This window comes from Amblyomma americanum, chromosome 1 (assembly GCF_052857255.1).
Source record: "Amblyomma americanum isolate KBUSLIRL-KWMA chromosome 1, ASM5285725v1, whole genome shotgun sequence".
NCBI lineage: Eukaryota > Metazoa > Arthropoda > Arachnida > Ixodida > Ixodidae > Amblyomma > Amblyomma americanum.
This window is the reverse complement of record NC_135497.1, coordinates 42852537-42867311: the sequence shown is the minus strand read 5'-3', so window position 1 is coordinate 42867311 and position 14775 is coordinate 42852537. Positions and strand designations below refer to the sequence as shown.

Sequence of the window (14775 nt, the reverse complement as noted above, 5' to 3'; positions counted from 1 at the left end):
TCTACACATAACTGGGTTCTGGAATGTATGAGTCTGGAGACGGCTGCCAAGAAGAAAAATACTAGACTTTCCGCACCCGTTACATACACTATCAGAATCAGGCGTGCGAACAGCTCATAAAATTATATTTGGCGCAGTTCAAGTATCACAAAACGTGTCAATAGAGTAAGCTACGCGAATTTTGTGCCACATTCAGCGATGCTGAAAAAGAAAAAATGCTGTGCAGTGCATATATACAGATGGTCTGCAAAGCGCAAAATATAAATTTTTTATCATGTATAACTCGCAGACTGTATACCAGAAACAATAGTATATGTTACAGAATTTCTGCCCCTCCCCCTAAAAGAGCCGCTTTCTATATATATATATATATATATATATATATATATATATATATATATATATATATATATATATATATATATATATATATATATATATATATATATATATATATATATATATATATAACTCGCAGACTGTATACCAGAAACAATAGTATATGTTACAGAATTTCTGCCCCTCCCCCTAAAAGAGCCGCTTTCTATATATATATATATATATATATATATATATATATATATATATATATATATATATATATATATATATATATATATATATATATATATATATATATATATCAAATTCTTTCTCAGTATACAGGAAATGTTAGGCATCTCATGGCAAGGAAATATGCTACAGATTAGAAATTACGACCTACACTGCGCTCATCATCCTCGTCCGTAGCGTTTTCCTCGTTCCATTCACTGACAAGCACAAGGCACTCCGAGCGTATGTAAGTTCTAAAGCTTCATTTGGGTAAGCACAACGAATTAATGACTCAAATAACATTTATTTACTTACATTCAACCGCATAAACGAACTGTTCGATCAGTGTTTATATTTTTTAACGGCAAGCTCATGATTCACCCAAAGATTAGGAAGAGGAGGTTTGCGACGTTCCGCGATGTGTTCATCTCTAAAAACTCAAATTTCCTTTAAATAATATAAGGTACACTTTTTACGCACTTCTTGGCCTTCGACGGATTCTGAGCTGACCCCTCTTTATGGGAGTGAGTCATTAACCTTGCGAGACCAACGACAACCAAAGACGGTTGACCACAAATCACCTACTCCTTCAGTGCAGATGCCCGCCGCGGTGGCTCAGTGGTTAGGGCGCTCGACTACTAATCCGGAGTTCCCGGGTTCGAACCCGACCGGGCCGGCTGCGTTTTTATGGAGGAAAAACGCTAAGGCGCTCGTGTGCTGTGCGATGTCAGTGCACGTTAAAGATCCCCAGGTGGTCGAAATTATTTCGGAGCCCTCCACTACGGCGCCTATTCATTTCTTCTTTCACTCCCTCCTTTATTCCTTCCCTTATGGCGCGGTTCAGGTGTCCAACGATATATGAGACAGATACTGCGCCATTTCCTTTCCCCCAAAAAACCAATTATTATAATTATTCAGCGCAGATCGGGTTTTGGGTAGGTGTCGCATTTATAAATATACCACCGCAAAACGTAAGCCCATGTTGCGGCAGAAGGGAAGACATTACGACAAATCCATTGCTCTCCTCACTGTAGTCGCGTCTCTTTTTGTGTACTCACTTCGTTTTTACAATTCGTGAGTATCGTTACAACAGATCCTGGTTGGACGAGCGTAATGGAAACGCCTGCTCGATACTGCGGCACCTTGGAAGCCTTAACCCGGGAAGCAATGCGCAAGCTGTGCAACATACTCTGAAAAGCTGTTAAAATTGTATGTACTGAATTTCGCGAGAGAGGGGTCACAGTCGTGTTGTCACAAAAAAATACTCAGGATATTTAATCCAGTTAATGAACAATTTCGAACGTAAGGAGGCCCGTACCAAATCGCACTCAGCTTGCCACCGTTACAAATGCTGGTAAGGAATTGTCTGGTTTGCTGCTGGGGCCTGATGTTTAATTCACAGGAAGTTATTTTAAACACCTGTTTTGATGCACAGCACGGGGAAGGCGCAAATGCAACCATTTTTCGCTTAATTCTGTACACTAGGTATGCGGATATCCATGGCTATTGAGGAAGGCTCCAATTTTGTTCCTCTTACGTTATGTTAAGGTCTGTTTACACGATGAACCCCATATCGGAGACGCCGCAGTGCCTTTGGCTGTCGTCTGCTGATACCAAGGTCGCCAGTTCGATTCCTGCCGCGGCGGCCATATTTCGATGGAAGCGTAATACAAAAATACCCGTGTGCTGCAGTGACATGTGGCGCATGTTAAGATCCCCATTTGGGCTAAATTATTCTCCAGCTCTCCACTACGGTGTTCCTCATACCCCATGTGTCGGTTCGAGACGTTAAACTCGACAATTACTAAAACGAAAATCTGGAGACCAGTTTTTGTGTCTCGAAACAGGCTTCGCGTGACTTTCTACTTTCAGTTCGTTAAGTTCGCGCCTGGCCCGTATCTGGCCTGGCCCCGGTTGATGATGATGATGATTTTGGCCTCTGGTTGAATGGTACGTACCCACGGTGGGGGAGTGAGTGGACAGGGTACATTGGCCCCGGTTATCTGCGCACCAGGGGTTCCAGCAGAAATTCCGATATCCTTTTTTCTGACGGCGGACCCCGGATCCTTGGCTGCCATGTTGGTGAACGTCGCACAGTGAAAGGTGATGCGCATGTCTAATCCTGTTATCAGCACCTGTGATGCTGGAGGTCGGAGCAAGCGGCTGTAAGTGGATTAGGCATACGCACGGCCTGTCGCCGTGCTACGTTCACCAACATCAGGCAGTTGTCCGCGGGCAGTGTGCATGCCTAACGCACCGAAAGCAGAACTCCGCCCGGACCAAGGAACGGCAAGAGGCCCGTATTGTGAATCCACATTTACTAAAGAATTGCATGATCCATCAAAAGTATCGAACATTACACCTAGTAAAATCACTGCCCGGATGAACAATTTCTGCGCAAATTGTCTGTGTTAATCGCTTGCTGTTCACCAGGCATATATTGGCGCATAGCCACCCAATCTGAACCTGGCAACGTTTGGCAGAAGGTTAGGTGGGCGGATGAGATTAAGAAGTTTGCAGGCATAAGGTGGGCGCCGCTGGCAAAGGACAGGAATAATTGGAGAGCCATGGGAGAAGCCTTTCTCCTGCAGTGAGCGTAGTCGGGCTGATGACGACGATGATGATAATGACCCACCCAAACCCCCAACCCAACCTCCCATACCACACCCAACCCCTTGCTCCCAATGGGAAGCCACTGTTTCGAGAGCTCAAACCAGGATGACCAGCGCAGACTGATCGACCAGGCAACCCCGATTGGAACAGATAATGAGGCCCTGGACTCAGGTCCCTAACCTCTTGGGGCTACAGTCAGGCTGCTGCTGCTGCTGATGATGATGACGAAGTAAAGTTTTCCAATCGGTCGGTAACATTCAAACTTTAGAACCGACCGCACGCGCACAAATCGAAAGGCTAGAAAAGTGAAAAGATTATGCTGCAGAATGCACATTAGTTCTTGCGAGCGAAATCAACTTCGAGCACTGAGAAAAGAAAGTAGAAGAGGCCGAGTTCGCCCCTGGAGCCAGTTGAGAGAACCCCGTTGTGCCGGAAGCTTTGCGAAACGAAAAATAGTTCGCGTTGTACGGCGCATATCCTTTACACGGCATCCTGTACGTGAACTGAAGGCCTTATATATAAGCTCTGAAACGCATTTACCATGGCAGGAACAGGCTGCGGCACTACTTTATGCGCTATTGAGTTGACACGCGTGCACATAGGAACAGAGTTGAGGAAGAAGTGAGCGTTGATGCGGCGCAAGGCTACAAATACGTGGACCCTTGACCCGGGCAGGCAGTCGGCATCTTGACAGCTTAGTCTCGGAGTGGCATCGAACATGCGCGAGATAGTCCACATTCAGACAGGCCAGTGTGGCAACCAGATTGGGGCGAAGGTAAGCCACCTCTACCACCTCGCGGGTTATTTCACGGCTCAGGGGATCGCGGTTGCCTTTCGGTCCCAGTGCCGGTCCCGGCGCTTTTTACGTGGGTGATTACGTTGCGTCCTAAACGCCACGTACTAGAATCTCGTTTCAGGATACGGGCGAAAGCAGTTGCCTGTAAAGCAGTCGCGGCTTTTAGCAGACGTACTGCTTTCGTTCTAAGTTGTGGCCTTTTTGCGTTGGACAATGTTGAGCCCTAGCTAATGCTCATCGAAGGCTCTTGTTCTTGACCACTCCTTTCGCTCTGACCTTTTAATTACTGCTCGCGCTTTGAGAGCGTTGAGATATTGTTGTGTTATGGCATATAGCTCAGACTTTATTCCCGGTTGTAAAAAATTCGAGACAATCGGTCTTGGCGGTGAGGTGACATGGAACAGTTTTATGGCAAATGACTGCCGCAAAGCGATCGGCGAAGATTCTTTGCCGGAATTTTTTTTCGCGCGACCTAGTTTTCGCGTATGATGCAATCCAAAAGCCTCAAGCGATCTTAGGCCCTTCCGGTTTTCCCGCCATCAGCAAGACACATGGCGGGTGAGAATCGATGGCAGTTGACGAGTTGACTACAAAAACCAGTTGACAAGTGGAACTGTAGCAGTTATATGTTGCTTTCGCTGTGAATTACAGCCTCTAAATATGATTTGACTGCCGCCACTGCGCGATGTGACGCCACTCTAATTACTGAAATCTTTTCCCGTCTGCAGTTTTGGGAGGTGATTTCCGATGAGCATGGCATCGATCCGAGCGGGGCGTACCATGGTGATTCGGACCTCCAGTTGGAGCGCATCAATGTCTACTACAATGAGGCCTCCGGTTCGCGTCTGGCTGTATTTCGGTTGATAATTTCACTTTGAAGCTTCCCCGTCGAGTTTATCTTGCCTTGCGGCTGTTTCGCACTGCTAAGCATTAGGGAAATTTTCCGGGCCGTTTGGCACATGACTTCAACAGAAACAGCAAGCGAAAGACAAAACCGAACGCTGTGTGTATGGTTGTCCCTTATTCTCGCTCCTGCCTTAATAGCGCTGTTTGTGCTGTTAAGCTGATATCTGGCCTGTCAATGGAGCTTCTTCAACGGCAGGCCTTTGCTCTTCAAGCTTTAAATTCTACAACCGATCGCGCACATCTAGTCAGGTCAAAGTGCAACGCCTAGTGACCTCTTCTGCTTGCGGCATGTTATGCTAGGCCATTGCAGCTTTTGAGGTTGCATTGCCACAAGTCCCGCAGGGATTAGATTGAAGGTTCTTGACCAAAGCCTTTTTTCTCATAGGCAATGAATGTTCACAACGCGAATGAGTTTGGAATAATAATAATAATAATCATCATAATTGGTTTTGGGGGAAGGAAATGGCGCAGTGTCGGTCTCATATATCGGCGGACACTTGAACCGCGCCGCAAGGGAACGGATAAAGGTGGGAGTGAAAGAAGAAAGGAAGAGAGGTGCCGTAGTGGAGGGCTCCGGAAAAATTTCGGCCACCTGGGGATCTTTAACGGGCACTGACATCGCACAGCACACGGGCGCCTTAGCGTTTTTCCTCCATAAAAACGCAGCCGCCGCGGTGGGGTTCGAACGCTGGTTCTGAATTCCCTCGTCAGGTTTGACGAGGACATAGTACGTCTCCCCTCTACTACGTTTCCTCTTGCTGCAGTGAGTTTGTAAGGAGTTTTTAACTCTATGTATGCTAATACCGCCGCTGTGCTTCATTTGGAAGGGACTCGATCATGACATCCATGATTCGGCGGACGCATTTCTATGGAGGCGAGACCATAAAGAGCCGTGTGTTCTGCGATCTTATTGCGCGTAAAGTAACCCGAGGTGGTGCAAATTTATCCAGAGGCCGGCACTACTGCGTTGATGACAGCCCATGTACAGAATTCGGAATGTTAATCCCATATAGGACACCGTTTGTTTAGTAATACGGAACAGAATCGAAACAGGAGTCGCAACAGGACGTTAATGTAGTGACATCATTTTGATCCATCTCAATTTATCTATCAACATTTCACCTTCTGTTTTTCTGCTGAAAGATATTTAAATATTTTATTATTAAATATAACTGGATCATCTGTTTAAAGGCCGGGAGGTGGCGGAAGGGCCTAGTAGTGCCGCTTTTATTTGCTATGACACCTACAGTTGGTGCGCTCCATTTCCTTTCTTTAACTGGCTTTGTTGTGACGCAGGTACTTGTAATAACTACACGGTATCTTTGTTGCCGCTAAGTGATACTTATTTTTTGTTTCAGAAGGTAAATACGTGCCTCGGGCCATCCTGGTTGACTTGGAGCCGGGAACCATGGACGCCGTCCGATCGGGACAGTTTGGACAACTCTTCCGGCCGGATAACTTTGTGTTCGGTAAGGGGCTTCTCGGCTTAAAATCTACTACATAAACGCACCCACAAGAGCGCACAGTGCAGACTAATCTTTAAAGCGCACAACTGGCTAAATTTGTACCCACATCTCTGTACGCACAGCGAATCCTCGCTCAGTATAATCCAGTCCGAGTGGCAGTCAGTTTAATACAGCCACGCAATCAAGTACTTCGAGTGTGATCTATGAGCATTCTCATCAGTTCCTTGCGAAACCTAGGCCGCCAAGATTGAGACGCAAGCTTGGTGCTTCATCAAGAATGTAGTGCGCCGTGAAAAGAGCATATTACGAGGGAGGCAACACATGGGCCATTTCGAAAATAAATTGAATCGGAATTAGCTGCGTTAATCGAGGATATACAAGGCAAAAGCTGTCGGCGTTCAATGTGTTCATTGACGTGGACACCGTTCTAGACGCTTAAGGAAGTGCGTAAACTGGCTCCCCGGGTCAGTGGACGCTTCACTCGCCCTTCGAGTTACGTGACGATGGTGAAGACATGTGGGCTGCATACATTAATTATAAATGGTTTTTGGGTAAAGGAAATAGCGCAGTATCTGTCTCATATATCGTTGAACACCTGAACCGCGCTGTAAGGGAAGGGATAAGGGTGGGAGTGAAGAAGAAAGGAAGAAAGAGATGCCGTAGTGGAGGGCTCCGGAATATTTTCGACCACCTGGGGATCTTTAGCATGCACTGACATCGCACAGCCCATTGGCGCCTTAGCGTTTTGCCTCAGTAAAAACTCAGCCGCCACGGTCGGGTTCGAACCCGCGAACTCCGGAGCAGTAGCTGAGCGCCCTAACCACTGAGTCACCGCGGCGGGTCTCTGAATACATTAGCACTGATAACTTCGTGGTGGACACGCGGCACTGCAGTAATAGGCCGCAGCGTTCATTGGGTGATCAACCTCTCGCGATCATCAACTGCAACCTGCCACAGAGGCAGGGTGGACGCGCTGCATATCCAAAGTGCGGAAGGCAATCAAATGGGGTTTTAAAGTGAAGGCTTTACTGGCCGCAAACTTGCTATTTCGCCGTGGCGATGCTCCGAGGAAGCACATAACGTCACAACGCGCGGTTCACCGCGCATATTTCTCTCTTTCTCGCTCCCTAGTCACTACTGAGCATGCGCCACTAGTAGCACCGAGCCACAGGTGTTCCGCCGCTGCGCAGCGCCATGCCTTTCCTCAAAATCCAACTTTCAATTTTCAGTTTTCTCTTTTTTCTTTCCCTCCCTCCTTTATCGCTTCCTTTACGGCGCGGTTCGGGTGTCCACCGAGATATGTGAGACTGTTACTGTGTCATTTCCTTTCCTCAAAAACCAAACAAAACTAGCCAGCCGACGGCGTTCATAGTTCATTGGCGTTGACAACTTTGAAAAGGCCGTTCATTTTCACGAAAGGAAAGGCGTAATAATAAATGTAAAAATTAGTTTTGGGGGAAAGGAAATTGCGCAGTATCTGTCCCGTATATCGTTGGACACCTGAACCGAGTTGTAAGGGAAGGGATAAACGAGGGAGTGAAAGAAGAGGTGCCGTAGTGGTTGGCTCCGGAATAATTTCGACCGCTTGGGGATCTTTAACGTGCACTGACATCGCACAAGACGCGGGCACCTTAGCGTTTTTCCACCATAAAAACGCAGCCGCCGCGGTCAAGTTCGAACCCGGGAACTCCGGATTAGTAGCCGAGCGCCCTAACCACTGAGCCACCGCGGCGCACAACCGGCTCCATGGGTCAGTGGAGACCTAAATCTCGCTTTCATGCATGTGGCGCTGGTGTCGAACTGCAAAAGAATGCTTTGAATGCGTTCCCCACATTGGATAGGCAGCGCGCCCTCCCTGCCACCCTGGGAGGTGGCACGCAGTTAATGGTTGATCGCGAGATATTGATCAGCAAACGAACGCAGCGGCTTAGCTATTGCTGCAGTGCCGCATGTCAGCCACAACGCTGTCAGCGCTATTGCATTCAGGCCACATCTCTCTCCCACCACTGCCACATGCATAATAATAATTGAATGAGGCGTCCGCATATCCATATCCAGGCAGCCAGTTATGCGCCCTTCCTTTGTTCAACTCCATCGTCGTCTAGAACTTTGTCAACGCCAAGAACACAGTGAACGCCGACACCTTTCGCTTTGTATACCCTAGATTAACTGAGCTAATCCACATTAATTTTTTGCAGTTGCATGCCAACGCCACTTTACATGAAAGCGAAAGTGAGGTGTCCACTGACCCAGGGAGCCATTTGTGCGCCTTTCCTTTCGTAAAAATGAACGGCCTCTAGGTTTTCAACACCAATGCACCAAATGAGCGCCGGCGGCTCACTTGTTTTGCTCGGTTTTGAGGAAAGGAAATGGAGAAGCAACTGTCCATATCTCTCGGTGGACGCTAGATCGAATGGATAAAGGCGGGATGGAAACAAGAAAAAAGAAAACTTGAAAATGAATTTTTAAGAAAGGTGTGGCGCGACGCAGCGGCGGAACACCTATGGCTCGGTGCAACTAGTGGTTCATGCGCAGTAGTGACTAGACACGCTTACCCGAAATGGGCCGCTGGCTATAGTCTAGCGTAGCTCTCGCTACAAAAGATTCCATCCGCCTTTGACACAACACCACATCACTCAGCAAAACGCATAGGTGGCGCATTACACAAGGAAGGGAGGCGGCCGTCTGCGGGGACAATCCGGCATAAAACAAAAATATTAAAGACAGATATAACACAGGATATGAGCACAGCAGGCGGCTCTCCCTCCCCTGTGTTCATGTCATTTGTCACTCGTTTTACGTAGTGACTCGCTGGAGAGATTGTGTTCTGTAGCCGAGTACAATGCGAGCCATGACTTGTTGAATTGTTTGCAGACGTGAACATATATTTTCAAATTCTTTCATCCGTCGCATTATCGGAAACTTCCGCAAGCTGTTAGCTTCAACTGTGTTGAGCGTTGCTTATCTCTCTGCTCGCTACCTCCACCAAGCAGCATAAGTATAGTTTTTTCCGCCCAGTGCATGGCTTTCTTTCTACATGAATAATTCCAATAAGTTCGTTGTGTCGCCTCCCAGCCTCCACGTGGCCAATGAAACGCTGAGCAGTATAATTCAATATATGCAAATATTCATTGTTTGTTCTTCTTGTGATATTTAACGTGCTTATAGAGAACTGTACTATTGTTGTTTTTGATTGTGCCACGTTTATTTGGTGCACTAGCTTTAACAAAATATTTTCAAATAATGTATTGTAATTGCAGTTGGTAATTTTCACCTGTATTCTAGTGCATTCTTATGGTGTTGTATTGCCTTAAGTATTGTGTATATTTGTTGCATATTTTCAGAGTAACGTGTGTAACGATTACTGCAGTCTGATGCTTGAATTTTAATAAAGAATGTTTTGGATACAACCATGTGTCTCCTCACGGGATTAAACTTAGTGATGCAAACGAAGCCTAGCTTCAGAAGGATCGACATCTAAGCTGCGTTGTCTTTTCTACGTTCTTGTTCGTTTTGAGTGCACTAAACTTTTCCTTAAAGCCTAGCCTTTGCTGAAACGAGAATGCAGATATTAATCACAAAGTGAACATATATGTTGGTGTTTACAACCGCACGCGTTTCATCAAGTTTTGTTGTTTTCCTCATAATAATAACAACAATAATAATCCCGTTGATCGCACTTCGTTCTTTTTAATTTGGTGGAATTAAAATGAAATGGCATATTTTCCAGTAGCGCAGCAGGCTACAGGGTGTTGTCGGTATAGGGAAAGGGGGCCTGCATGCGCATTAGCCCAGGGCCCCATTTTTCTTATTCCGGCCCTGGAATCGCACACAGCGCTCCACAACCCACCCAATGGACCACCGGTGTCCAAAGAATGAACGAAGGGCGTCTGCTACCAAACGTTAGGACTTCCGATGGAGGCCTATAGTTTTATCCCGAATACGAAGTACAGACATCCCTGGGACCATCCCATGCAAAATAAAGGCGGCCGAATGAACGTCCTACGTACGTCCACGCCGGACATTCAGACGTCCTTCGGATCCCAAAATTAGGATATAAGTTCCCGGATACGTCTATAGAACGTCCCTTCCCGCATTTGACGCGCGCATGACATCCACTAGTACGTCACCACAGTTCGGATGCTCATACCACCATCGATGAACCCAATTCCTACCGTCATCAGCCAGACGGCCGGAAACGAACATTTCTTGGACCATTTTATGGCAGCTGCTAAAACAAATACGGTTGAAAGCTGTAATTCCTTGGCATTAGCTGAACACCCAAGGAAGAATTAACATGCATACAACTTTCTCAAAAACTCTGAGACGACTGCAGTCTGCTGCATTGAAGAAATGCGAAAGCATTAGCGGTGGTGGCTGCTGGTGCGTTTAGGTGCTTCGTTTGTACCACTAAGTACTTTCTTTGTACGACTAGGTGGTACCTTTGTACGACAAGGTGATTCTTTTTTACAACTATTCGCTTCTGTTTCTTCTCCTCTTTCTTCTACTTCTGCTTCTATGCCTTTGAGTTGAATATGAAGTCATTTTTATAAGTTCCGTTAGAAGCGTTCCCAAAACTCACGCGTAAGCTTGAAGGTTCAACACGACTTTAATGTGCAGCGAAACGGGCGTAAGTACGAGAGTGGCAATATATGTGCTTTTTCCAAATTAAGATTCTATCCGCAGTTGCTACACCGCAGAACACAACGCCCCACATCACTCCAGCAAAACGGGTATGTGACATATTAATGACTGGATGTAGTCCTCAGCGGGAGAAATCTGGCAGAGTGCAAAAAAAATTAGGACAGCGATAAAAGATGGGCACTGCAGAGAGCCTCCTTCTGTCCTCGTCTTGTCTGCCACATAGCTCTTTTACCAGAGTGACTTAGTGCCGAGATTGAGTTCTGAAGGCCGAGTGAAACATAGCCATCACTTGTTATAGTCTTTACATGCCTGAAAACTAATTAAATTAATTCACACGTAACAGCATCCTAATATTATCCAAACTTAACTTTACCTATGAAATGTGGTGTTTATCCCCCTATTGGCTATGGCCATCAGGCCACTTAAGTCAATTTTTGTTGCCTTTCTGGCTGCTGTGTGAAGTGTGTTTGGATAGTGGCTTTCCTTTATTGCATATTCCAGTACTGATTTTCTTCAGAATACAGTTTGTGCAAGTATACGCCTTTCACAACCTGCCCCTTCAGGTCAGAGTGGTGCTGGCAGCAACTGGGCCAAGGGCCACTACACCGAGGGTGCTGAACTGGTGGACTCGGTGCTCGACGTTGTGCGCAAGGAGGCGGAATCCTGCGACTGCATGCAGGGATTCCAGCTGACCCACTCCCTGGGCGGTGGTACTGGATCTGGCATGGGCACACTGCTCATCTCGAAGATCCGTGAAGAGTACCCCGATCGCATCATGAACACCTACAGTGTAGTGCCCTCTCCAAAGGTGTGTGACATTATCTGCAGGACCCAATTTCAGCATCTTTGAAACAAAGCAAACATGACATTTCGGCCTTGATTTATAAGGCGCCTTCCTTGAATTTTGATTAGTCGGTATGCACAAAGTTCTCATTCTCTTCCTGCGGCTACCTCTAGGTTTCGGACACTGTCGTCGAGCCCTACAATGCTACTTTGTCAATGCATCAGCTTGTGGAGAACACCGACGAGACCTACTGCATCGACAACGAAGCACTCTACGACATTTGCTTCCGGACGCTGAAGCTCACGACTCCCACCTACGGAGACCTTAACCACTTGGTTTCTGCAACGATGTCGGGTGTGACCACATGCCTGAGGTAAGTATTTCTCAGCTTCGTTCAAGGGGTCACTTAAGCGCCTCATGCATGTTCATAAAGAGCCCAAAGAGGTCGACACCATCCGCCGAATTGCTAGTTCCGACGGCAGTTATCGGTTCAATATGGAACAAGCACTGCAAAGACTGCGGTCGCCAAGGTCTTTTACAAAATATTTAGAGTAATACATTACAGCTAATCTCCATGTATGAAGTGCATGTGGTGGCAATATTTTCGGAAAATACAATGACGAGCAAGAAAGCAAATAAAAGCACCCTCACCGTCCGCATAAAAACTAACAAACACCGCACCTGCTATAGCCAGCCAAGCAGCTGCTCAAGGAAGCTTTGAAAAGCACTTCAAGGAAAGTGAATTCGGCAGCGGCAGCAATAACGAGAAGGCGGCTGTCGTCGGGAATAATGGAGCGGCGCCTAATCTACGGCATGCGATTGCACACATTGGGAATAAAATGGCCGTGTTTAACCACTGTACCTCAAAAAACCCATGAGGCGAAAAGGTAAATTAAGGCCTCGCGCTGTAAATGATGAAAAACTACTCTGTTCAAAAGCAAACATCTCAAATCTCTTGGAAATAATTTAGGTGTGTGTCAGTGGAGAATACTTTTTGAACTTTTTCTCCTTTATAAAGCGCACATTTATCTCGTTCAGCTCCTTAATCCTAGCGTACAGGACCTCCATATAAAGCATCACGTACATTGAAATCAGTTATCCCCGTTTTCTCTTTGGGAAAAGGGAATACAAATTCCCACGTTTTGGTATGGAAGTTTTTCTTCGATAAATAGTGGCACTTTCTGAGGACGTTGGGAGCAGAGTACAACATTAGCCTGCTGAGCAGTCAGTATTTAATAAATACTGGTTGCCATTGTTGGGAGATGGTGGTTTAGGGCCTGGAGAACGATCACATAATTCTAAAGTGCCACGACAACCGGCAGACCGGTGAAGTTAATACCCATCGATGTTCTCCTAATGTAGTAATTTGTATAACCTTTGAAGCTGGATACGAAGCAGTGACCACGTGAAGAATCCATTTTTATTTTTTGTGATTTTGCCAATGAATCGAAACCAGCAACCGAAGAAATCATGTTATCTTACTGGAGCTGGTTTGTTTCTCCGCCGTTGTAATTTGGCTGAGGCAGATAACAGGCATGCAGTTTGAATGTTCTCTAGAACAGACTGGCAAAGTGTAAACTATGTCACTTCTGAAATTTTCATGAGTTCGTTCTTTCATTGGGCTTCGTTTTCTGCACTGGCGTGAAGAGAACTGAATTTAAAATTTGATGACCCGATATTCAAAAGCTTTGAATGAACAGCGCGCAACAATCGCGACATTCTACAAGATGCCTCCACTGACCGTTGTAGCTGCTCCATAATCTTACCACAATTTTGTTCTGACTTCTCCCAAACAAGAGCGCCCAACATACTTCTGTAAATTCTCTCTCCCCTTGTGAATTAAGCGGGCTTCTAATCAAGCACCGTCCCATTCCTCACAGATTTCCTGGGCAGCTGAATGCTGATCTTCGCAAGCTGGCCGTTAACATGGTGCCCTTCCCTCGCTTCCACTTCTTCCTGACTGGATTTGCTCCACTCACGTCCCGCGGCTGCCAGGAGTACCGGGCTCTGACTGTGCCGGAGCTGACGCAACAGATGTTCGATGCCAAAAACATGATGGCTGCTTGCGACCCCCGCCACGGTCGTTACCTGACAGTTGCTGCAGTCTTCAGAGGCCAAATGAGCATGCGGGAAGTCGATGACCAGATGCTCAACATCCAGAACAAGCAGTCGAGTCACTTCGTTGAATGGATCCCGAACAGCGTAAAGACAGCTGTCTGTGACATACCGCCTCGAGGTCTGAAGATGTCTGCTACTTTCATTGGGAACAGCACAGCCATTCAAGAGATTTTCAGGCGGATCTCCGAGCAGTTTACAGGTGACCATCGTGTTTGATTTGAAAGTGCTTCTTAAAAGCACATGCTTTCATTGTAGGTACCCATTGCTGTCGAGTTTCTGGGACAGCGCATTTTCGGGGACAGTTCTAGGAGTGTGACCCGGCCTGCTTGATATATTTTTTTTGCAGCTATGTTCCGCCGCAAGGCCTTTCTGCATTGGTATACTGGAGAGGGCATGGACGAGTATGAGTTCATCGAGGCAGAGTCCAACTTGAACGACCTGGTGTCAGAATACCAACAGTACCAGGAGGCCACACCTGAGGACGAGGGGGAATTCGAGGAGACCCAGGCAGAGGCCTAGTTTTTTGTGTGCAGCGCTTTTTTCTTTCGCTTTACAGTAAAGTGTTTGTTTGTCATGGATCCTTCTTTTTGAGCCAGGTGCTTGTGCACTTTAGTATGTCGTAGGCCCGGACTGCGTCACAAGGATGGTCTTGCAAAGCAGCTAAACCTTACTGTATTGCAATGTGCGCACATCTGTAAATAGCCGTGTGACTGGCGTTTTCGACATTTTGACTAAACTCTAAAATCTGTTAAAAGCTTCTCATCGAACCACTTTTAGAGCGAACGCAAGGTGATCTTAAGGAAAACAAGTTTTGATGAGCTATTATTGGTCTCGGATACTTCCTGTCTGATGATGTGGCAAATTCTCTGTGCTGTCGAAACTGATATGAGACGAGC

At 46.5% G+C, this 14775-nt stretch overlaps 1 protein-coding gene across 1 annotated transcript; it reads left to right on the top strand.

Moving 5' to 3' along the window:
- The first annotated feature begins 3635 nt into the window (after nucleotides 1–3635).
- Nucleotides 3636–14406, top strand: LOC144132324 (tubulin beta-4 chain-like). Its single transcript, XM_077664648.1, has 7 exons — nucleotides 3636–3940; nucleotides 4690–4798; nucleotides 6226–6336; nucleotides 11541–11785; nucleotides 11935–12134; nucleotides 13642–14078; nucleotides 14226–14406. Exons 1-7 carry the CDS (start codon nucleotides 3884–3886, stop codon nucleotides 14396–14398), a joined length of 1332 nt encoding a protein of 443 aa, XP_077520774.1. The 5' UTR covers nucleotides 3636–3883; the 3' UTR covers nucleotides 14399–14406.
- Nucleotides 14407–14775: the final 369 nt, after the last annotated feature.

What these genes read in the sequence shown, in the direction of transcription:
- LOC144132324 (XM_077664648.1), top strand. Translation starts at nt 3,884, where the DNA reads ATGCGCGAGATAGTCCACATTCAGACAGGCCAGTGTGGCAACCAGATT. An exon ending in GCCGGATAACTTTGTGTTCG is followed by an intron (nt 6,337 to 11,540) that starts GTAAGGGGCTTC and finishes CTGCCCCTTCAG; the next exon opens with GTCAGAGTGGTGCTGGCAGC. An exon ending in GATCTCCGAGCAGTTTACAG is followed by an intron (nt 14,079 to 14,225) that starts GTGACCATCGTG and finishes TTTTTTTTGCAG; the next exon opens with CTATGTTCCGCCGCAAGGCC.